The 24,897-nt window shown below is 43.6% G+C and overlaps 2 protein-coding genes across 19 annotated transcripts in view; both read right to left on the minus strand.

The window, feature by feature from the left end:
- Positions 1 to 24,897, minus strand: part of LOC127593738 (oocyte zinc finger protein XlCOF6.1-like) — a 653,221-nt gene that overhangs the window by 10,285 nt on the left and 618,039 nt on the right. The window lies entirely within an intron of this gene.
- Positions 1 to 24,897, minus strand: part of LOC127593741 (gastrula zinc finger protein XlCGF57.1-like) — a 36,958-nt gene that overhangs the window by 5,894 nt on the left and 6,167 nt on the right. The window contains exons 3-8 of one of the 18 annotated variants that reach the window (XM_052055374.1): positions 20,546 to 20,722; positions 14,033 to 14,653; positions 13,445 to 13,612; positions 13,277 to 13,360; positions 13,109 to 13,192; positions 12,918 to 13,024 (exon numbers count right to left, since the gene is read on the minus strand). In XM_052055374.1, the coding sequence (XP_051911334.1) occupies positions 12,933 to 13,024; positions 13,109 to 13,192; positions 13,277 to 13,360; positions 13,445 to 13,612; positions 14,033 to 14,653; positions 20,546 to 20,722 (1,226 nt within the window). In that variant the 3' untranslated portion in view covers positions 12,918 to 12,932. Of the gene's footprint in view, positions 1 to 12,917; positions 13,193 to 13,276; positions 13,613 to 13,696; positions 14,654 to 20,545; positions 20,723 to 20,839; positions 20,886 to 24,897 lie in introns of those variants that run through there. The other 17 variants (XM_052055373.1, XM_052055368.1, XM_052055369.1 and 14 more) reach the window with 17 other exon arrangements.

A 24,897-nucleotide genomic window follows, 5' to 3' on the forward strand; every position in this document is an offset into this window, starting at 1 on the left:
CTCCCCAGTACTGATTGTCTTTCTACAACAGATGAGTTTTTGACACACTACAATACAAATCTCCATAACATTCTCAATATCCTGGCCCCACTCAAAACCCGAACTGTCTCCTTCAACCAAACAGCACCCTGGTTTACCCCTACCCTCAGACAACTTAAATCAAAAGGCCGTCAACTTGAAAGATTATATAGAAAAACTGGACTCGCCATTCATAAAGAAATGTACACTACCCACTTTCTCCATTACAAGGACTCAATATCCAAAGCCAAATCAATCTTCTACTCTGGATTAATCAGTTCCAATGAAGCCAACCCCAGATCACTCTTTTCACTCATTTCTAAACTCACTAAACCTGCTGACACTCTTCCCTCACATCTCTATTCCACTGATTTTTGTAATACTCTGGCCTCATTTTTTACATCCAAAATCCAACTTATCCACCAGCAACTCACCCCTTCAGCTGCTCCTAACCCTCCGTCTCCATTCTCCCCGGTTCCTACCCACCTATTCTCTGCATTTACATCCCCATCTGTCCACCAAGTCTCCATCTTAATCCAGAAGTCCAAATCATCTACTTGTCAACTTGACCCTCTCCCTACTGTTTTAGTCAAAGCTTCTATCCCGGCCCTCTCCCCTCTCATCACTAACATTATTCAAACTTCCCTCTCTACTGGCATTGTACCATCTCATCTCAAAACTGCTGCTGTCACTCCCATACTGAAGAAACCTGGCTCTGATCCCTGCGACTTGAACAACTTTCGTCCCATATCAAACCTTCCGTTCATCTCCAAACTTCTAGAGAAAACAGTAGCTGCTCAACTTCACACCCATCTTTCCTCCAATAAGCTCTACGAACAATTTCAATCTGGCTTCCGTCCCCTCCATAGTACCGAAACTGCCCTCCTCAAAATATGCAATGACCTTCTTCTCTCTGCTGACTCCGGTTCACTCGCCATCCTCCTCCTGCTTGACCTCAGTGCAGCCTTTGACACCATCTCTCACCCCATCCTCCTCGACAGACTCTCCTCCATTGGCATCACCAGCATCCCCCTCTCCTGGTTCCGCTCCTATCTTTCTGACCGCACCCAGTTTATCCAGCTCAAACGTTTTAGATCTCACCCCTTTCCCCTCACTTCAGGTGTTCCTCAGGGTTCTGTCCTTGGCCCATTGCTATTTCTAATATATCTTCTTCCCCTTGGTAATATCTTCAGGAAACATCACATTCATTTTCATTGCTACGCGGATGACACCCAGCTCTACATCTCTACCAAACCTAATACCATACTTCCACCATCCTCCCTAACCAACTGCCTGCAGGAATTAAAATCTTGGTTCACCTCAAATTTCCTCAAACTGAATAGCAATAAAACTGAATTCCTCCTTATTGGCACTAAATCCAATCTAAACAAAATAAACAATTTCTCCATTCCCTTCGAAAGCTCTTCCATCTCCCCCTCCCCTCAGGTCAAGAGTCTGGGTGTCATCCTTGATAGCACCCTCTCCTTCACCTCACATATCAACCACATCACTCGTTCTGCATATTATCATCTTCGAAACATCCACCGGCTCCGCTCTTCTCTCACTCCTCAGTCCACTGCTATACTTGTACACACCCTCGTCACCTCGCGACTCGATTACTGTAATTCCCTTCTGTTTGGTCTCCCCCAAAAAACCCTCCATAAGCTTCAGCTGGTCCAAAATTCAGCCGCCCGCATTATCACACTCACGCCATACATAAACCATATTACACCTGTCCTTCAACATCTCCACTGGCTCCCCATTTTACACCGCATTCAATATAAAATCCTGCTCCTCACATTCAAATCCATTCATGACCTAGCCCCTCCATACCTATCTGACCTCATCCATATTCCTACGCCTGTCCGGTCTCTTCGTTCCTCCTCCTCTGTCCTCCTCTCTGTCCCCCCTGCTCGCCTCGTCACCATGGGAAATAGAGCCTTCAGTCGCTCTGCTCCCCAGCTATGGAACTCACTCCCCCCTGACCTTCGTAATACAGCCTCATTAACACATTTCAAATCCCGCCTCAAAACACATCTGTTTCGACAAGCCTATTCACTCAGACCATAAAGCCATTATTTTATTGATTTATTTTTGTTGTATTTTTTCTTATCTTATTTGATGTAGTTTTTAACATTGTACTCGTGATTTTAACTGCTTGTTGTAAGGTGTCCTTGAGTTTCTAGAAAGGCGCCCACAAATAAAATGTATTATTATTATTATTATTATATCTAAATGTTTTATCTTCGAAGGACATTGGCTCTCTACGAATCTCCAGTCCTTACATGTTAACTTCTTTTTGGGATCACCTCTCTCCACGGTCTTACTATTATGAACCCCCATTTGCGAATTAGGGGGTGGAACTTTGAGAATTTGAGAATTTTTTGTTTAGAGTCAGCGATTTACCTAGAGTAACTAGGCTGACTATTCCCTTGAACAGGGTGGCAATTTCTCCGACTGAGGTAATTTCCAACCTTCTACCACCAAGGTGGCGGGAAATTCTTGCATCTGCTTCCTCAGACAGTTGTCACAACAAATGTCCTGTTCAGATGAGGTAGCGAACCTCCACTCACACAGTTACACAGTCATTCATTTATGCGCATTTAATTTGGTTTTATCCTATTACCTTGACCAGAGGTAACGCACTATATAGACATTATTATTGTAAATGTCCCCATTGTGGGACGAATAAAGGATATCTTATCTTATTTATACCCGGGGTTTAACACACATTATTTACACACGGAGTTTAAGCACGTGCAGGACACCGTCGCCCTCACCAGTTTATGAGACTTGCACGGTCTGTATGCCTGATAGGGACTAGTATGGCTCAGGGCTTTGCGGCTTAAAAAGACCTCGTCTTTTTGCCGGCGCGCAAACACTCAATCACCGTTGAAAGAGTTCCTTCTCAACAAACCCCTCTCAGGCTCACACAGGGTCTCGAACCAGGCGTTCGAACCAAACTACAACACCTGTCCTGAGAGTGTTTCAATTAAAAACAGGTTTAAAGACCCCGACCTCCGTCTTTACAAACCCGGCGCGCAAACACTCCTCGAGTGTCGATGCGGAGTTTAAGTACGTACAGGACACCGCCGCCCTACTTACCACCAAGAGTAGTCCTCTCTCCTCTGGGATTCGCTTCAACCCTCAGCCCCCAGACGAGGAGCCGAAACCCAGTCCCAGAAAGGGTGTATTTGCCGTGGCCACGGTCTTCCTGGCCGTCGACTCAGCGTCTGGAGGCGTCAGGTATGTTGCGATCCCGGACGAGCCCCCAAAAATGTCAGGTTGGTCCAAATTGACACTCAAGAATAACCAAAAGGAGGAGACAGGAGACTCGATTCTGGTACCAGGAGGGAACGAGGAGAAGCGTTCGGTTTCAGTTCTCCGCACGTAACCCTAACGATCTCCCCCTTCACCTCCTCATTTATTGGGAAAAGCTACTACATAGGTGTGTCCAACCTAAAGGGTGGGGGCTGTTGAACACACACTGAACTTGTTTGACTATGTGTGTGTATGTGAATGCAATTTACGTACATGTGTGCAAATAGACATAAACATCCCGTTGCAGCTGGTGTTGATGTCTCCATTCACGGTTCAGCCTTGCTCGCTGTTTAGTCTTAACAGTTATCTCTTCCCAGCCACGTCCTCGAAAAGGTGGTTGCGACCCTAACTTCTCACACAGTACAGCAAGCAAAAGTGAGTAAATAATAAAGGATATATCTTTATTGAGAGCATAAGCGTTCTTCATTGCAGGCAAAGCCAACTAATGATTGCAAGCATAAGCGTTCTTCTTTGCAAGCAAAATCAAACTACCGGTATACTGACAGGCAGAAGCATTCTTCATTGCGAGCATAAAATGACGACACGAGAATCAACCGAATAATACGTGAATGTTTGATTACTAAACAATAATAAATCCAACAGTGTCCTTGGGTGTCTTGAAAGGTGCTTATAAATAAAATGTATTATTATTATAAAACATTAGAAAAAAAAATATTTGCACATAACAAAACTATTGAACTATGAACAAAAGTGCAAATTGAACAATGAACAAAAGTGCAGTTGTGAAGAGGATGGTTTTTGGCTTCCATCCAGTTTGTCGCCACATCGATTCATCCCAATCACATCCAGATGCACAACCTATAAATTATAGAAACATAAAAAGTTGCAAACATATATTGCTGCAGAGTGAGGCTCAATACTTAAGGTGGTTTACTATTTGTTTTCAATTTCCAATACTGTTTACGTTTTCCTCGTCGAGGCGATTGTTGCCTTTAGATTGGTCCCAAGGGGTTTGCCGTACATCGTTGTTCAAAAGATGTAGCTGGACCTCGCACTCCAAATTACAACACAATTCATTCATTCATCCATTCATTCATTCATTTTCCGTACCGCTTGATCCTCACGAGGGTCGCGGGGGGTGCTGGAGCCTATCCCAGCTGTCTCCGGGCAGTAGGCGGGGGACACCCTGAATCGGTTGCCAGCCAATCACAGGGCACACAGAGACGAACAACCATCCGCACTCACACTCACACCTAGGGACAATTTAGAGTGTTCAATCAGCCTGCCACGCATGTTTTTGGAATGTGGGAGGAAACCGGAGCACCCGGAGAAAACCCACACAGGCCCGGGGAGAACATGCAAACTCCACACAGGGAGGCCGGAGCTGGAATCGAACCTCTGCACTGTGAAGCCGACGTGCTAACCACTGGACCACCGGGCCGCCCTACAACACAATTTCAATTCAAAAAATAAAATAGAAAAGAAAATTAACTAACATTTCTTCTTGAATTACTGCTAAACGGACCTGAGCCTCGACGCAGGAAGCCCACCATTGGTTTATTGGACTATAACATCATTATCTCAAGCTACGGGGCCTAGTTAAGCATACTTAGCTTCGCTTACTTGCCCGAGCTTGCTAGCCACTGTTTCGCAAAGCAGAGATCAAGTGTGAACCTAAAGTGTGATTTTCCCTAAAAATATGCACAAGAGGAAGGCCAGAGTATAAGGAGCAACTTTGTAGTGCAAAAGAGGACAGCGGGGCTGTTTTCAACAAGTCTCGATCTCAATTTGGCTCACGCGGAGCAGGTTTGGTCATTACCAGTGCTTTGACGAGAGGTCATGACCTACTTTTCTTCCTGTCATCAACCATTTTCTGTCAAAAGTGGTCAAGAGAGACAAATTGACTTATTTGAAATGTTCTCCCAGTTATCTTTCCTCAACTTGACTGCTGTGTTCTTACTTTTTGGAAACCATTTTATTTTTTTCTGGGAAGGGGGGTTGAATTGACGGACATGCCAGCTAGCTCCCATTGGGTGCTCTTTTCCTCATGGTTCTCTGTGCCTTGCCATGTCTTTTTTTAATATGGTTCATCTGTGTGTGTGTGTGTTGTGTGCACCAGGGACGTGCTGTCAGGGGAGACAGGTGAGGGAGAGCTGCACTTCTGAATGCGCATTGCATTGCGCAATCATCACAAACTGGGTTGACCCATGCAACTGGCACATGCTGCTTGCCATACATCTGCACGTTGCCAATATAATGTTTGCAGATAGGTTTATTTGACCTGCTTTTCCACAGTCTGGCTAATGTTTTAAACCATTACAGTTTAATGTTTTTTTTAGTGACATATTTAGATTTGCTGATGGGAAATAAAACCGCAGTGAAAAGGCACAGGTTGCGGCAGATAGTTCTCTGCTGCAATTAAGAGGGCGTACGTGAGCAAACAGGTACGTTGCGCTGTTCTTCTGCGCAGAGGCGCCGGGTGAGTCAAGTGTGATCCTTTATTTAATTTGCTACGTCAGACTGCCAAAATGGAAGAAGAGGATTACCGGTGTATATCAAAGCTTAAAAACCTCTCAAAACTGGACTTTCAGTCAAAAGTGGACGTGATTACACAGGTAGACCAATTCCGGAGTGAAAAGGTTTGCTTATTATAATTATGGGACAGTCTGTACAACTTTTCAAATGGAGTGGTACAGCCGAAAAGAATGGTGATGTGGTTGTCCTTCGAAAACCCATCTTTACTGTTTTCCCTGCCTTTTGTTCTCAACTTGTTACAATGTCTGGACTAACACAGGATTTTGTGACATGAAAAGCTCAAGGATCGATTTGGCATTGAACAAACAGCGGAGGCTCAACGTTAGCATCCACAATGTCAAGGTAAAGAAAAACCGAGAGATTTTGAAAGACCTCATTCATGCAACCTGCTTTTTAGCTAAACAGGAGTTGGCATTTCATGGTCACGACGAGAGGGCAAGCTCTTCTAATCGTGGCAAGTATGTAGAACTATTACATGCTTTTGCTGAGAAAGATGAGAGGTGAGCTAGAGAGTTGGACTCATCCACTGTGTTTTCTGGCTTGTCCAATAGAATACAGAACGATCTAATTCAGCGGTGGGCAAACTACACCCTGCGGGTCGGATGCTGCCCGTTGGTCTTTTTAATCCGGCCCACCGAAGATTGGTGCACAATTAAGGTTTGATTGCATTCATTTCGTTTGGACTTGTCATGACGGGTATTTCAACACCAGGTGGCGGAGTTACTTCAAATTGCAGAGCACAGGGAGGGAGGCAAACTGGACCGCTAATAAGAGCAGTCAAATGTGTAGAGTGTGAACAACAGGGGGCTCTGTACACATCCTTGAGGAGAACCGGTGCTGAGTGTGATGGTGGAGGAGAATGTTACATTATTACTGGCATACAAAGACAGTGTGCCATCTTTTTTATTTTCTATTTCTAACTTTTGGCCTGGCCCTGCACAATATTTTCTGCTTCTCATTTGCCCCCCCCCCCTATCCCCTGGGAAAATAATTGCCCACCCCTGATCTAATTGAAGCAATCAGTGATGTGATAATAAATGATCTAAAAGGGGAGATCAATGCTGCCCCATTTGTTGCTGTAGAGGTTAAGTCAAGTCAACAAGTCAACAGTATTTATAGAGCACTTTCGAACAGCCATCGCTGCATACAAAGTGCTGTACATGGAGCGATTTAACATACACAATAAACAGTAAGACGAATCGGTAATAAAGGCGGTGGAAAGCACCAAGCAGTAAAATCAAGAACAAATCCAAGTCATGCTGAGTCGAACGCCAAAGAATACAAGTGAGTTTTGAGGAGGGCTTTAAAGATGGGCAGCGAGGAGGCTTGCCGAATGTTCAGTGGGAGGTCATTCCAGAGAGAGGGACCAGCAACAGAAAAGGCTCGATCCCCTCTGAGCCTCAGTTTAGCTCTTGGTACCTCTAACAAAGACTGGTCCACAGACCTGAGGCGCCGGGCAGGTGTGTAGGGGCGGATGAGCTCAGAGAGGTAAGGTGGCGCGAGATTATTCAGAGATTTGAAAACAAAGAGGAGGATCTTGAAAATAACTCTAAAATGAATGGCGAGCCAGTGAAGGGATGCCAGAGTGGGAGTTATATGCTCCCTCTTACGAGTACCAGTCAAGAGGCGAGCGGCGGCATTCTGGACCAGCTGAAGGCACTTAATGGAGGACTGGCTGAGTCCAAAGTACAAGGCATTGCAGTAATCCAGCCGGGATGTGACAAAGGCATGAATCACTGTCTCGGGAAAAATTTAAGGCCATCTATCATTTTGACGGGTTGAAAATTGGGCCATTAACCACAGCAGCAGTACGTCCTTAAGAATCGAGCGCGGCACTTTAAGAGAGAGAAACAGAGAGACATAGAAGAAAAATGACGGGTGGATAATTGACAGAGACAGGAAGGAGTTCTTCGAATTGTCATTGCAAGAGTTGAGTACAGTACGTGTTGTGGTGAGGCGACTTTTGTTTTTTTGTGAACCACGGTCTCTCTTGGCCAAAACTATTCACGGCCTCGAAACACCTCAGGGCACTGTGATGTTTGGGTTGCAACATCGCAGCGACATTTATTTTTAAAAAAGTCAGCGAGAGAGTAGCCCGGTGACCTGACCTCAAGCAATGATTGACATTTTAGGCCGGAAATTCAGGTCAGGCTCGGGCTGCTGATATATGGGACTTACCCAGCTAACTGGCTAACTGAATGGCGAACGATCCTGATCATGTAGGATCCCTCAAAGGGTGCCCTGAAGGAACAATAGCAGACATTGAGGACAGCTACAAGTACCTCGGTATACCACAAGCCAATGGCAACCTCGAACTGGCAACAAGGAAAGCAGCTACGGCCAAATACCTCCAGCGAGTGAGGCAAGTCCTAAGAAGCCAGCTCAATGGCAAGAATAAGACCTGGGCAATAAACAGCTATGCCCTGCCAGTGATCAGATACCCTGCAGGAATAATAAGGTGGCCAAAGGAAGAGATCCAGACCACGGACGTTAGGACCCGAAAGCTCCTAACCACGCATGGAGGGTTCCATCCCAAATCCAGCACCCTGAGACTGTACGCAAGCCGAAAGGAAGGAGGCCGGGGACTAGTGAGTGTGAGAGCCACTGTCCAGGATGAAACATCCAAGCTCCATGAATACATCAAGGAGAAGGCTCCAACAGATGACGTACTCGGAGAATGTCTCAGACAATGGGGAACAGAGGATGAGGCGCTGGAAGAGGCACCATCATGGGAGGACAAGCCCCTACACGGGATGTACCACCGGACTATAACTGAAGTGGCTGATCTCAAGAAGTCCTATCAGTGGCTAGAGAGGGCTGGGCTGAAGGACAGCACAGAGGCACTCATCCTGGCTGCTCAGGAGCAGGCCCTGAGCACCAGAGCCATTGAGGCCCAGATATACCACACCAGACAAGACCCAAGGTGTATCTTGTGCAAAGAGGCACCTGAGACGATCCAACACATAACTGCAGGGTGTAAGATGCTGGCAGGGAAAGCCTACATGGAACGCCATAACCAGGTGGCTGGCATAGTCTACCGAAACATCTGTGCGGAGTATGGACTGGAAACCCCAAGGTCAAAATGGGAAACACCTCCGAAGGTGGTGGAGAATGACAGAGCGAAGATCCTGTGGGACTTCCAGATCCAGACTGACAGGATGGCAATGGCGAACCAACCAGATATCGTGATCATAGATAAAGGGCAGAGGAAAGCCGTTGTAGTGGATGTAGCAGTCCCAAGTGATGGAAACATCAGAAAAAAGGAACACGAGAAACTCGAGAAATACCAAGGGCTCAGACAGGAGCTGGAGAGAGCCTGGAAGGTAAAGGTGACAGTCGTGCCTGTGGTGGTCGCAACACTCGGGGCAGTGACCCCCAAACTAGATGAGTGGTTGCAACAGATCCCGGGAACAACGTCGGACATCTCAGTCCAGAAATGTGCAGTGCTGGGAACAGCAAGGATACTGCGCAGAACCCTCAAGCTTCCTTGCCTCTGGTAGAGGACCCGAGCTGAATGAGGGACGGACACCACCCGAGGGGGGGGGGGGGGGGGGGGGGTGAGACGAGGATTTTTTTTTTATATATCAGTGGCGGATGCTGGGCTGTCAAGGAGGGGAAGCTCAATTTCAGCCATCATAAAATGTGTGTTTTTTTATGCATGGATTCTATTCACCGTTCCTTTTCAAGAAAATTATCCGTGACCCTGTCAAACCAACAAGGCGTCTTTTCCAGGTACTTAACTCGTGTCCTATCACTACAGCAACGACAATAAAACCCACCAGAAATAAAAGATTAATTTTTCGCGAGTCGTTTTCATCAAAGAGAGTGTCGCTCTGATGATTGAAGTCTACAGTTCAACTTAGAACAGGATGAGAATTGAAAGATGCTCCCACAGCCGCAATTCAAATCCAAAGCACAAGAATTGTTTGGCAGACAAGGTAACCACTTGGGCCCCATGCTGCTAGGATGTTGAATTGCTCTTCTGCTCATATTTTCTGACATAAATTTCAATGAAACCCCTTTTCCTTTAACCTGGAAGTTAAGCGTTTATAGTATTTTTATATTAATGGTTGAAGGTACATTGTCATCCTTTTGTTGACGTCCCATAATCTGCCCATCTCTACATGAATCCTCATTACTGTGCCTATGACATGCAGTATGATTCTCTTTAATATAAACAATGCAATACTATTTTCAACAGCGCAGTTCTGTACGAAGCGAGTGAGTAAGAAGTTAACAAACCTGTTATGCGTACTACAGCACGTCTCTGCCGACAAAGAACTTCCAAGAGTTGACGACGACGTTCGTTTTCCTTCCGTGTACTTAGTTATGTTCCAAACGTACATTTTCACACGAGAACACCAAAAGCGTCTCCCACTCGATCTCGATGTGTTGCGGTCTCTGACAGCTGCGAAGCGATTTACATTCCTCTAACTCGGGGGTTGGCAGCCTGCGGCTCTGGACCCGCATGCGGCTCTTTAGCGCCGCCCTAGTGGCTCCCTGGAGCTTTTTCAAAAATGTTTGGAAAAAAAAAACACACAAACCAAATGAGCTTGCAAAAGGCAGGGGAAAAGAAAAGAACACTAAATCAGAACAAGGGAAAGTCAATAGCAGGAAAATCAAAACACACTAAAGATATTGCTCCAAAACAAGAACAATGTTTAAATGGGAAAAAAATGAGATACTTAACAGGGCGATGATCATGAGCAATAACAAAAGGAGGTCTCGTAAATAAGCACTTGGCATTGGTACGAGAGTTGAGAGCAAGGCGAATTATCCGACAATGGCGATAGCTTGGCAGTGTCTTTTAACAGGTGTCAGATAATGCCATGAGGAACAGGTGCAGAATGGCATGGAAAGAACCTCCACTGCCAGCTGCGGGAGACGAAACAAAACGATGACGGTTCCCGCACCACCCCTCCAAAGGATGCCTCCTCGACGACCTGTGCCACTCTACGTAGGAAATGAACCCTATAATGCCATTCGTATCATATTTGATAGTGCAATTTCATTTTGTAACTCATTCTTTATAGTACATATACTGCAGGTTTAAAATATGATTTTCCCCAAATTTTCAGTTTGGATGTAAGCTACATATTTTTATATAAATTGATACAATATCACAAACAATATAGAAAACAAAATATTATGGCAAAACTATGTTTGTGGATTTTGTTAAAAGGGTAAATGAACATCTCAGGTCCCAAAAATCCGATTTTTCTGTCCATTCCTTGATGGGTCAGGCATTAAAGGGTTTTTGTTTGTTCGTTTATTGTTTCTTGAACATATAGATCATACAATACAATAACAGATTGACAAAAATGAAGGCAAGTAAAAATTATAAAAAAGAAAAATAAAGACAGACATCGTCACAGTTTTTATGTTCAACGGAGTAAGAAGAAGTAAATAACTTATTGAGTTCTACCCCTTGCTATGAAGCAGTATATGAATTGATCTTTTTTCAAGACAAAGAAGAAAAGAAAAAAATCTACATATCAAATACTTTTACTCTACTCTCTGTATATATATACAACTTATTGAGTTCTACCCCTTGCTATGAAGCAGTATATGAATTGATCTTTTTTCAAGACAAAGAAGAAAAGAAAAAAATCTACATATCAAATACTTTTACTCTACTCTCTGTATATATATATACACTCATTCTTTCTCCTTTATACATCAATGTTCTCATATTCATTATAAATACTGCATTTCTTTCATACATGTCATAAATTGATCAATGTAATTCTGTTGATTACTTTAAAGTATGTCAAATGTATCTTCTGATCTCTGATTTGTGTCATTTTTTTGTACTCATCTTTTGAATTTGTTTTTGAACCCAACAAGCAATTTACTAATTTTCAGGTCCGTTTCCAAATTATTACACAGATTGACACCTATTACTGATACACACCTTTGCTTGATGTTTGTTCTTGTTTTAGATTTTTTGTATTGGTTGGTACCCCTTAAATTATAACAACTCTCTCTAATTTCAAAAAGCTTCTGGATATTTTGGCAAAGGAGATTATTATGTGCTTTATACATCAATTGGGTGATTTTGAAGTCAACCAGATCATAGAATTTCATTGTGTTTGAATTGATGAATAGTGGATTTGTGGGTTCTATACATTTCAAACTGTTGATTATGCTGATTGCTTTTTTATTGTAGTTTTAAGACAGGGACTGTGTTTGTTTTACAGGTGTTCCCCCATATTTCTACACAGAAGGTCATATATGGGAGTAATAATGAGTAATATAATGTGTACAAAGAACTCTTATTCAACACATCCTTAGTTTTGTGGAGGATCCCTATAGTTTTCGATAGTTTTCTTTTAATGTTATTTATGTGTGGCTTCCAGGATAGTTTAGTATCTATTACTCGTCCAAGAAACTTATTTTCATCAATTCCTTCTATTTCAATTGAGTTTATCTTTATTTTAATTTGGTGTTTAATTGGTCTTGTGCCAAAAACAAAAACTTTGATTTTGTCAAATTTAGTGAGTTTTTTAAATTTGTTTCATTCATTTTCCACAGTTTTTAGGAGTTGTTTCATATTTTCTCCAGAGCAGTAGAAGGTTGTATCATCGCGAATAGGACACTTTTGAATTGTTTTGAGACACAACAGATATAATTTATATATAAGAAGAATAGTTTTGGTCAAAGGACTGATCCCTGAGGACCTCCATGAGTAATCTTCAGTAAGTTAGATTTTTTGTTGTTGCACTGCACATACCTGTTTTGCACACACCTGATATCTATTTTCTAAATAACTTTCAATCCATTGATATGCTATGCCTCTAATACCATATCTCTCTAATTTATTCAATAATATACAGTGATCTACTGTATCAAAAGCTTTATTTAGATCTCTAAAAATCCCAACAGTGAATTCTTTGTTGTCTATATCAGTGGCTATTGCTTCCACAAACTCCATTACTGCCATTGAGGCGGTCCGTTTTTCTCTGAAACAATAGTATTGATTTTCACATCATCGCACGTCTGCACTCAAGGAAAACGTCAGCATCCCAGTAAGAAGGTGGATAAAACACAATCAGCCTTTGGTGCATACAAACCTTCTCAGGTGAGAAGTGAAAACTTCAATGATGACTGCTTGTCTCATCATCGCACTTGTGATTCTTAATCTGATGCTTCCATGAGAATCTTTGGCCACAAACTGCGCAGGCAAAAGGTTTCATACCAGTGTGGGTTCTTGTGTGTTTTTCTAAGTATCCCTTAAGAGAGAATCTTTGGCCACAAACTGCGCAGGCAAAAGGTTTCTCACTAGTGTGGGTTCTTGTGTGATTTTTTAAGTATCCCTTACAAGAGAATTTTTGGCCACAAACTGCGCAGCCAAAAGGTTTCTCGCCAGTGTGTATTCTTGTGTGTATTTTAAAGCTTGCCTTCTTAGTAAATCTTTGGCCACAAACTGCGCAGGCAAAAGGTTTCTCACCAGTGTGGGTTCTTGTGTGTTTTTTTAAGTTTCCCTTCTGAGAGAATGTTTGGCCACAAACTGCGCAGGCAAAAGGTTTCTCACCAGTGTGGGTTATTGTGTGTATTTTTAAGTTTCCCTTTTGAGAGAATGTTTGGCCACAAACTGCGCAGGCAAAAGGTTTCTCACCAGTGTGTATTCTTGTGTGTATTTTTAAACTTGCCTTCTCAGAAAATCTTTGCCCACAAAATGCGCAGTCAAAAGGTTTCTCACCAGTGTGGGTTTTTGTGTGACATGTTAAGTAAACCTTCTGAGAGAATGTTTGGCCACAAACTGCGCAGGCAAAAGGTTTCTGACCAGTGTGGGTTCTTACGTGGTTTGTTAAGTTTCTCTTCGCAGAAAATCGTTGCCCACAAACTGTGCAAGCAAAAGGTTTCTCACCAGTGTGGGTTCTTATGTGGTTTGTTAAGTCTCTCTTCTCAGAAAATCTTTGCCCACAAACTGTGCAAGCAAAACGTTTCTCACCAGTGTGGGTTCTTGTGTGTTTTTTTAAGTTTCCCTTTTGAGAGAATGTTTGGCCACAAACTGCGCAGGCAAAAGGTTTCTCACCAGTGTGTATTCTTGTGTGTATTTTAAAGCTTGCCTTCTTAGTAAATCTTTGGCCACAAACTGCGCAGGCAAAAGGTTTCTCACCAGTGTGGGTTCTTACGTGGTTTGTTAAGTGTCTTTTCTCAGAAAATCTTTGCCCACAAACTGTGCAAGCAAAAGGTTTCTCACCAGTGTGGGTTCTTTTGTGACTTTCTAAGCTTGCCTTACAAGAGAATTTCTGGCCACAGTTTGAACAGGTGAACGGTTTTGCACCAGTATGTGTTCTGATGTGGAATTCCAAAGCACTTTTATAAGCATACATTTTCCCACAGTGAGAACATTTCCAGGGTTTGTCATCTGCGTTACATGTCAGATCACCTTCAGAGTCATCTTCATCCTCCTCATCCTCATCTGCATTTAATGACGTGTTGTCACTTTCTGATCGTGGAGCTAAGATGCCATTTACTTTTGATTCTTCCTGGTGGTTTCCAACACCTTTTGTTGTCATGTGTTGACATGAGGTGGTGCTTGGAGCCTCTCTGTCTGCCTTATTTATAGTCTTCTGAAGGACACCAGTAAATGGCACCTTGCAGATAACCTCCTCATCGTCCTCTTCTTTGATGTCAGGGGGATCATCCACCTCCACTTTCGTGCAACGGTTCTGTAGCTCCTGCTCTTTAATATATTGGGCCTGCTGCTCCACCTCCTCTTTTAAGTGGGAGATCTCTTTTTTCTCCTCCTTCTCTTTAATGTGAGAAGAGTCTGCATCCAGCCGCTCAGGACAAACATCTTTGCTGATGTCTAAAAGACACAAGAAGACAAACACGTGTGGAATTATGGTTTAGATTTAGAATGACGGTTATTAAAAGAGCCCAATCAACACAGATACAGATACATATCACATATCCCAGGATACCTATGAGCACGTGCTGCATGTGCGCGCACACACACACACACACAACCTGATGAACTACATCAAAAAAAGACATGGCAAGGCACAGAGAATGTTGGAAGCGGGGGAGGGAGAGGTTGTTGTGGACACAGCGGGATCCTTTCACCGTCCTCTGCTCCCCCCAGGTCCTCCGCGTGTTCGTTTGATTCAGGCTGAGGTGAGGTGCGAAATCAGAGGCTGGAAATGGAGAAGTTCTTGCAAGAGGCTTTACTGAACATTCAGGACACAAGTGTGATACAAGCAATTGTGGTCAAGGCACAAATGCGCAAAGGCAACATCTCTATGGAAGTCTTATATATGCTAAGCGGGCCGTAACATCCTTTCTGTAATGGACATCATCCTGTCTGTTTCTGGATGACCGTTCCATCATTCTTATGTTTTCAGCTTCTTTTCATTTCTTAATCTTTCTTGTTAATCCAATGCTTTTGATTTTGAAATACATTTGTTTTCATATAACATGATGACAGGTGCTCTAATGGTACACAACATTTTTTTAGAAGTCATCTTAATGTGTCACAGCAGTGGAAATTTCTGATCAGCTAGAAAGTGAAAGAAGCCGCCTCACCCTTTGAAGGGAAAAACAGATGTGAGAGAGGAGCGTTGGCGAAGAGCGCTGATGCGTATTTGGAACCGTGAGTCGCCGCTTGGAATTGAAATGGATTTCCATGGGACAGGAGAAGTGAACCAATCTCTTTTTTCGTCAATGGATGCTACAGCTTCTTGTTGACTTTGAAACTTAGCTTGTAGCCGACGTGTGCACATTTTGTGCATGACATCTCTGATCCACTGGTTAAAGGACACTTTGATTCTCTCCTCTTTCATCTCAAACCGCTTCAAACAACAAAGCGTGTGACGGAAAAGTGGTTAGGACTGCACGACTGTCCGTGTTTTATGTTATGTGTTGTGTTTATTATTTTACTTTATGTTAACTGTTTTGTAAAGCGCTTTGTTACAGCTGCCGCTGTTGTGAAAGCGCTATATAAATCAGCATGTATTGTATTGTATTGTAAGCCTCCGGGAATAACGGCAAGCTCGGAGTTCATTTGCTTGACTTTTTTTTTCCGCTGCTGTGAGGTGGGCACGCGTGCCAAAAGGATAACCGATGGCTTGAAGTTTGAACTGAGCTTAGTAGGCGTGTCTCTTTGTGGAATTTATTTTCGGGGGTTCTTAGAAACCAAAACCGAAGTTGTTTTGCAACAATGCACATTGCCACACTCTATACAGGTGTTGGTACCTGCTTGGGTTGTCTCTTTAGCGTCCACTTACACGCCCACCCTTCACTCATTGGCGGACTTCTTCCCCGCATGCCTGTCCTCACTCACATCTGCCTTTTCTCCCTCTCTCTCTCCATATATGTATAAATACACGCCCACCCTTCACTGATTGGCCGACTTCTTTGCTGCATGCCTGTCGACAGTCACTTCCGCCTTTTCTCTATATAAACAGCGTGTCGGCTGTCAGTCAGGTTTTGGAACTCAGCGCATATACACTAGACGCTCCGCATCATAGGGCGTCCTGTCCATTTTGGAGAAAATTCAAGACTTTTAATGGCGCCTTATAGTCGTGAAAATACGGTACTCACGTATTTCTCTTCCTCTTATATGCTCACCCTTCACTCATTGGTGACTGGTACCTGCTCGGGGCGTGCCTTTAGCGTCCTCTTACACGCCCACCCTTCAGTCATTGGCGGAATTCCGCATGCCTGTCGTCACTCACTCCGCCTGTTCTCTATATAAACAGCGTGTCGGCCAGAAGCGCTCTCAGTCATGCTTTAAAACTCAGCTCATACACGAGACGCTTCGCATTATAAGGCGTCCTGTCCATTTTTGAGAAAATTTAAGACTTTTAATGGCGCCTTATAGTCGTGAAAATATGGTAGTTCAAGCAAAACATGCAAATAGATAAATGATGGCTTCAAGAACCATGAGGAAAAGAGCACTCAATGGGACCTAGCTGACGTGTCCGTCAAATCAAGCCCCTTCCCAGAAAAACATAAAATAGTTTCCAAAAAGTAAGAACGCAGTCCTCAAGTTCAGGAAAGACAACTGGGAGAAAATAAATAAAAAGTCTGTTTGGCTCTCTTAAATGCTTTTGACAGAATACAATACATGCTGATTTATATAGCACTTTCACAACAGCTGCAGCTGTAACGAAGCGCTTAAAACAGTTAACATAAAGTAAGATAATAGACAACACATAAAACACGGACAATTGTGCAATCCTAACCACTTTTCCCTCACACGCTTTATTGTTTAAAGCAGTTTGAGATTAAAGAGGAAAGAATCAAAGTGTCCTTTCAGCAGTGTATCAGAGACGTTGCGTAAAATGGTTAATAATGACAGGAAGAAAACTAGGTCGTGACCTATAGATAAAGAACTAGTAATGATCAAACCTGCTCTGCGTGAGCCAAATCGAGATCAAGACTTGTTGAAAACAACCCCGCTGTCCTCTTTTGCCCTGCAAAGTTGCTCTTCATACTCCACCCTTCCTCTTGTTGTGCGCATTTTTAGGGAAAAATCACAACACTTTACATTGTACCTTGGTGTTCTTCTGAACAACAAACTGGACTGGTCTACAAACACGGACACCCGATTAGGAAAGGACAGAACTGAGGTCTTTTGGGGTTCAGGGGTCACTCCTTAAGACTTTCTATTGGTGGCCTCGGCCATCGATTATGGCATTGTCTGCTGGTCAGGCAGCATCTCAGCCCGGGACAGAAAGAGACTGGAGCGACTGGTCAGGAAGGCCAGTTCTGTCCTGGGCTGCTCCCTTGACACTATTGGAGGAGGTGGGCAACAGAAGGATGCTAACTAAGCTAAAAGCTATGATGGCCAGTCCCTCCCACCCCCTCCAGCCCCCCCTGACAGCACTTGGTAGCTCCTTCAGCCAGAGACTGTTACACCCATGCTCCAAGAAGGAGAGATACCGACACTCTTTCCTACCGACTGCTGTCAGGCTGATGAATAAAAAATAACAATAATAATAATAATAAAAATTAAATGATGTGAAAGACAATTGTAAATAGCACTGCAATTTATCCATTTTGTGTTTACATTGCACTTAATTGAACGGTGTCTGTTGTTTTTTTCTTCTTTCTTCTTTCTCCCTACATTCTTGCTGCTGGAGGCTGTAAATTTCCCCAGTGTGGGACAAATAAAGGATATCTTATCTTATTATTATTCACACGTGATCTGTTTTGCAACGCAGCGGCTCGCAAGCGAGGCCAAGTAAGTTGAGCGAAGTCACCTCAACTCGGCACCGAAGCTTGAGATATTGATGTTACAGTCTAATAAAGCAATGATGGCCGTCTTGTAGTGATGGCTCCCGCAACACGGATGCGTCGACGCACGGGTCGAGCTCACAGAGCAATCCCTGGTTCGGTGCACGTTCTACTTCAAGGCGATCACGTCACCAATACATGAACTGCGTCGACTCAATCCAGCGCCAAACTGTGTTTCTAAGGAAGTGCATCGAGCGATGCGATGCCGCCTGCCAAAGCAAGCCAGACCTCACCCTCGCTCGAACAAAAATACTGCATATATTTGGGCAAAAAGGAAAACATACAGATTATCACAAAAACGTGCCCGTCTGACTTCGAGCGTCGTGTCGGCTAGGCTAGCTTAGCTGTTGTCGTGGTTCAAAGCTTCTTTGATATGTGACGTAGTTTGCGTCGGCACTGATTGGTTGAACCAGTATGTCCTTGCGCTCACCCGCGCACAGCAGAGAGCAGCTGACTATCGACTGCTGAGGCGCTCTTCACTCGAGTGGCATTGCTACAGTCCGTGCGTATTATGGAGCAGCTCCCAGTGAAACGCAAATTGTCCGCCGTGTACAGCCATTTTGATCTCCTTTTGGAGAATAAAGTATTTCTTCAAATCTCCTTGTCTCACCAAGTGCCTCTCGGATTTTTGACATGTCTTCTTCCATCCTAATTGAAATGAATTTCAAGGTAACTTAGTTCACGATTCACATATTTTATTGCAGGTGAAATGTCGAATTTGCCATACAAAAATATCAGATACCAATAAAAGGACCTCTGCAACTACATCTGCCATGTTACTCACCATTATTAGTTTTTTTGGAAACTGTTCAAAATGGCAATGTTGTTGGGTTTGGTTTTTTAGATGACCTGTGGTAACATTTGAATGATGAGGTAGGGAGACTGCGAAGAAGTGCAACAGCAACAGCAGATGCGATACCTGGCAGAGGGGAAAATTGCACGCAGTCAAGACCCTCTATTGTCATCGAAGGACCAACCACGACTTTTCCAAACCTCTCCAACCTCGCAAAGCAGTTTCTCTGTACGCCGGCATCACCACGACCATGTGAGGTTGTGTTATCCACAGCAGGGGAAATAGCATGCAAGAAACGCAACAGACTGAAATTCAAAACACTGGAGCAATTTTTTTTCTAAATAAAAATTTGTGAAGGCAAAGCCTACAAGCATCCTCATTTACATAATTTCACCTAATTCAAATATATTGAATAATACAATATGAATGCATAGGTGTGAATGATATTGTATACTCTTCATTTTCAAATCAGTCAGTACAGTATGTCAAGTGGGTTGTGAAGTCTGTATTCTGCTCATATTTAGCCATGCTGTATAACTTTCCCATGCCCGCAGTGCAGCTTGGCGTACTTGTAACAATCCTCACCTAGAATTGGAATACTCCCTGCTGAAGACGCATAAACTTTGGAATGCGCCAAGCTGAGAATTGGTTTAGGAGAAACGAAAGTTATATCACACCTTGCGTCCCGGTAACGCCCTTCTGATGATATAAAAATGATGCGATTCTCTTCCTACTTCGCACTCGTGACCATCGCAGCCATTGTCTGTAACCGCGGGTATTCTGTCATTAAAAGCTATACATGGCCTTTTTGAACATCAGAAACTGTTCATCGATTCCAGCCTTTATTTGAAGAACTAACATTCACCTCGTCCGAAATTTAACGAATACAAGGGGAAGAGGAGGCCACTCTTCCCCCAACAGTTGCCTTCAGGGATTTTGAAAGTCCAGCAGGTGTCAGTGGTCAGCGACACAGTATCAACAGAGTGTGTCATTGTGTCAACACGCTTCATGACGCCCTTCACAGAGACAGGAAGGAGCTCTTTGAATTGCCATTGTATGAGTACAGTCGGTGTTGTGATGAGGTGACTTCTGTTTTTTTGCAAAACACAGTCTCTCGTGGCCAAAACTATTCACGGCCTCGAAACGCCTCAGCGCACTGTGTTGTTTGGCAAGCAACATCACAGTGATATTTATTTTTTTAAGATATCCTTTATTCGTCCCACACTGGGGAAATTCACAGCCTCCAGCAGCAAGAATGTATGTAGAAAGAAGAAAGAAGATAGAGAAAAAAACAACAAACATCTTTCAATTAAATGCAATATGAACACAAAATGGATAAATCGCAGTACTATTTACAATTTTCCTTCACATCATTTAATTATTATTATTATTATTATGATTGTTATTTTTTATTCATCAGCCTGACAGCAGTCGGTAGGAACGAGCGTCGGTATCTCTCCTTCTTGCAGCGCGGGTGTAACAGTCTCTGGCTGAAGGAGCTACCAAGTGCTGTCAGGGCGGGCTGGAGGGGGTGGGAGGGACTGGCCATCATAGCTTTTAGCTTTTTTTTAAAAGTCAGCGAGAGAGAAGCGCGGCCCGACCCGACCTGAAGCAAGGACGGACATTTTAGGCCCTAAATTAGAGTCGGGCTCAAGCTTTAGATCTTACCTCTAGGCTCCTCCACCTCCGCTTTTGTGCAAGGGTACTCGAGCTCCTCCTCTTTAATATAATGGGCCTGCTGCTCCTGTTGCTCTTTCAAGTAGGATACCTCTTTTTTCTCCTCTTCCTCTTTAATGTGAGAAGGCTCAGCACCCAGCCGCTCAGGACAAACATCTTTGCTGATGTCTGAAAGACACAAAAAGACAAACACGTGCGGACTTTGTGGACTGGTGCCAGCAGAATCACCTCTATATCAACCCCGGCAAAAGTTGGTTGTGGATTTCTGCAGAAACCAGTCCTCACCTGCACTGATGAACATCGAGGGTACGGACATAGAGAGCGTGACCTCCTACAAGTACCTAGGTGTTCTTCTGAACAACAAACTGGACTGGACTACAATCACGGACACCCTGATTAGGAAAAGACAGAGCCGTCTCTTCCTACTCAGGAATCTGAGGTCTTTTGGGGTTCAAGGGTCGCTCCTTAAGACTTTCTATAACTCGGTGGTGGCCTCGGCAATCCATTATGGCATTGTCTGCTGGTCAGGCAGCATCTCAGCCTGGGACAGAAAGGAAGGCCAGTTCTGTCCTGGGCTGCTCCCTGGACACTCTGGAGGAGGTGGGCAACAGGAGGGTGCTCGCTAAGCTAAAAGCTATGATGGACAGTCCCTCCCACACCCTCCAGCCCGCCCTGACAGCACTGCGTACCTCCTTCAGCCAGAGACTGTTACATCCGCGCTGCAAGAAGGAGAGATACCGCCGCTGATGCCTACCGACTGCTGTCAGGCTGCTGAATAAACATACATGGAAACCTGTAACCACTGTAAATAGCACACCCACCTTACACGCAGTGTTTTCTATGCTATTGCTGATTTATCATATTTATTCTACAAATATATTGCTAATGCTATATTTTATATAACACTTATATTGAACTGTGTACAGTTCATTTCTGAAACATTTTGTTCCCCCCACTAATTTTGCTGCTGCAGACTGCAAATTTCCCCAGTGTGGGACAAATAAAGGTTATCTTACCTTAGTATTATGGTTTAGATTTAGAACGAAGGCTATTCGAAGAGGGATCAATCAATCAAAGTGAATTTGGATAGCACTTTTCAAACATAAGTGCAACTGAAAAGTGCAATTAAAAAAAATCAAATTTAAAACACAAAAGGAGGACCCTTCTCCTCCCTCCACAACATACACAGATACATATCACCAGATGCCAATGCACAGACTTTAACGTGTTAATAAGAGTCTTATAAATAAAATGCCACCAGCATTTCAAGACAAACACATTTTGTGTTTGACAAAAAGTACAGTAAACATTCCCATCCCCGGAATTCTATGAAAAGGAATTTCCTTCACCCGGAATAAAAACCTATGCATGAACATTTTGATTACGATATTACATGTTATGGGAACTTACTCCACGAGCCATAACTCGGATGGTGACGGAAGACCGCGGCCAGCTTAAATAAACGCAACGCCCACCGGATGCGACGGAAAGACACGACAGAAGACACGTTTTCACTTCGCCTTTTTCTATCATCAGATCTGAAACGACAACGTGTAAGTGAGTTTATATTTGTCTGCGTTTTACTGTAATTGCAAAAGATTTTAACTTTATTCACTTGCGTCCTGTAGATCATGGCATCGAAACATAGAAGAACAGCGATGCGAGTGAAATGCATCCGTTTGAGCGAGGCTGGACACAAAGTAAAAAGCATCCAGGAGACACTTGGAGTCGGAAAGAGGCAAATCTACGAAACTCAACTCAACTGTATTTATAGAGCACTTTCAAACAGCTATCGCTGCATACAAAGTGCTATACATGGAGCAATTAACATATAAAACAGTAAAGCAAATCCGTAAAGATGGTAGAAAGCACCGAACAGCAAAACCAAGAACAAATCTAAGTCATGCTGAGTATATTGCCAAAGAATACAAGTGAGTTTTGAGGCAGGTTTTAAAGATGGTCAGCGAGGAGGCCTGCCGAATTTTCAGTGGGAGGTCGTTCCAGAGACGGGGACCAGCAACAGAAAAGGCTCGATCCCCTCTGAGCCTCAGTTTACTTCTTGGTACTTCTGATAATGTCTGGTCCACAGCGGTGATCAACGGGACAGTTACTTGCAACTAGTGAGAAAACGGTATGACACGCAGGCAAACATTGTCATAAACCAAAGAATGCATCCAACAAAACAATCCAGAATAGACACATTTTTCCCAAGACAAAAAAAACCATTAAAATACTGTACGTATTGTACTGTTGTGATTTTTTTGGATACAGCTGTATTGCAGTTTTTGTGAAATAAACAGTTTTTGGACAGTATACAGTACTTTTGCATTTTAGTGATTGGGTTGTTACACGTGCATTTTGTCAACATACATGCAGGTTCATAAAGGACATGCATCAGGCTCATTTCCCAAATTCCTCATTTGGGAAATGAGCCTGTAAATGTAAAAGGAAATTTAGAAATGATAAAAATGTGTGAGTAATAACGATTAATTTTTGTGTTCATCTCATAGAAAGTGTGAATGCAGCACTGAGGGCGATCCCTACCGTAACGATCACAGAAACCAATGAGCTGATATACGCTTCACCATCAGTGATCCTTGAGATGCTTGGCTATAAGAGCAACCATGAGATAGGTTACCCACCATGGAAAAGACGGTTGGAGGCTAAGATCAAGGCGGCCCGGAAAGACGTGAGTCAATTGACGGAGGCCCAGACAGGTGTGATGAAAAGGCCGATACCCGAGAGGTACATCCAGATGACCATACCTGAAGCACTCGAAACTGCCAAACAAAGGCTCCAAGCCTTGTCCAGTCGCCTAAAGCGGTACACGAAAGAGAATGAGGCCAGATGAATTAACAGGCTGTTCGCAACACAACCTGCGAAAGTGTACGCTCAGTGGCAGGGTCCTAACAACAGAGCTGACCCACCAAGACTGGAAACTGAAAGGTACTGGAAAGGCAGCCTAAAGCGGTACACGAAAGAGAATGAGGCCAGACGAATTAACAGGCTGTTCGCAACACAACCTGCGAAAGTGTACGCTCAGTGGCAGGGTCCTAACAACAGAGCTGACCCACCAAGACTGGAAACTGAAAGGTACTGGAAAGGCATATGGGAGAAGGAGGTTGCACATAACAGCAGGGCACAATGAGGGTGACCCTGAGAGAGGAGCACAGCAACCTCCCTGAACAGAACCCAGTTACCATAACAGTGGCAGACATACAGAAAAGAGTCTCAGATATGAAGAACTGGACAGCACCAGGCCACACCTACTGGCTAAAGAAACTCATAGCACTCCATGAGCGCCTAGCAGTACAAATGAACCAGCTGCTGAGGGATGGGACTCACCCAGAATGGCTAACCGAAGGGCGAACGATCCTGATCATGAAGGATCCCTCGAAGGATGCAGTCCCATCCAACTATCGGCCAATAACCTGTCTCTCCACAACATGGAAGCTCATGTCAGGCATCATTGCGGCTAAGATAAGCGGATCAATCACATGGATCAATACATGAGCGAAGCACGAAGGGCATTGGTAGAGATACCAGAGGAGCCAAACATCAGCTCCTGCTTGACAGAACAGTCGCACAAGACTGCAGGTCCTGACATTAGGGATGTGAATCTCAGCACTGAGGACGATTCGATACACATCTCGATCCACTGCCAGCGATGCGATACTTAAACGATACATGGAATTTTCTGGCGATACGATGCGATACGTTTCACCGTCGTCACAATGTGATACGATTCGATACACATTAAGTTCAAATCAATGCGATCCGATACGATACAATGCAATTTGTTGCGATATTGTGCAATTAAACGTGATGCAAATAAGCAAAGAAAAAAAGCTTTTAAAAAGATGGAATTCAGTATGGTATTACAAAAAGGATACCACTTTATTCCTTATAAACAGTAGAACTTGTAAAACAACTTATTTAAGCCCTTTCACAATTGGGTTTTGTGCAAAGAAAATGTAAACAATTTGGCACCTGAGACTCACAGCTGTTGCTATAGTGTAAACACAGACTGTTCTCACTGAGTGTCTTATATAAAATATAATATATATATATATGAATCTATAGCGCAAGATGTCCACCCATCCACTGTAAGTGCAACTCTTTGCGCACTGTTCAGCGACACAGTAATCTCACTTCTCACTTTGTTGTACACATCGGGAATATGTTTGTAAGTGAACACAGACCTGTCTGGTGTTTTATACCTGGGCTCCAAAACGTGCACGAGCTGTCTGAAACCCTCGTTGTCCACCACGCTAAGGCTGGAGGTCTTTGCATATGAAATAAGCAGTGGCCTTAGTTATAGCCATTGCACGGTCACAGTGAGT

Source organism: Hippocampus zosterae, chromosome 21, assembly GCF_025434085.1.
Source record: "Hippocampus zosterae strain Florida chromosome 21, ASM2543408v3, whole genome shotgun sequence".
Classification (NCBI taxonomy): Eukaryota; Metazoa; Chordata; class Actinopteri; order Syngnathiformes; family Syngnathidae; genus Hippocampus; species Hippocampus zosterae.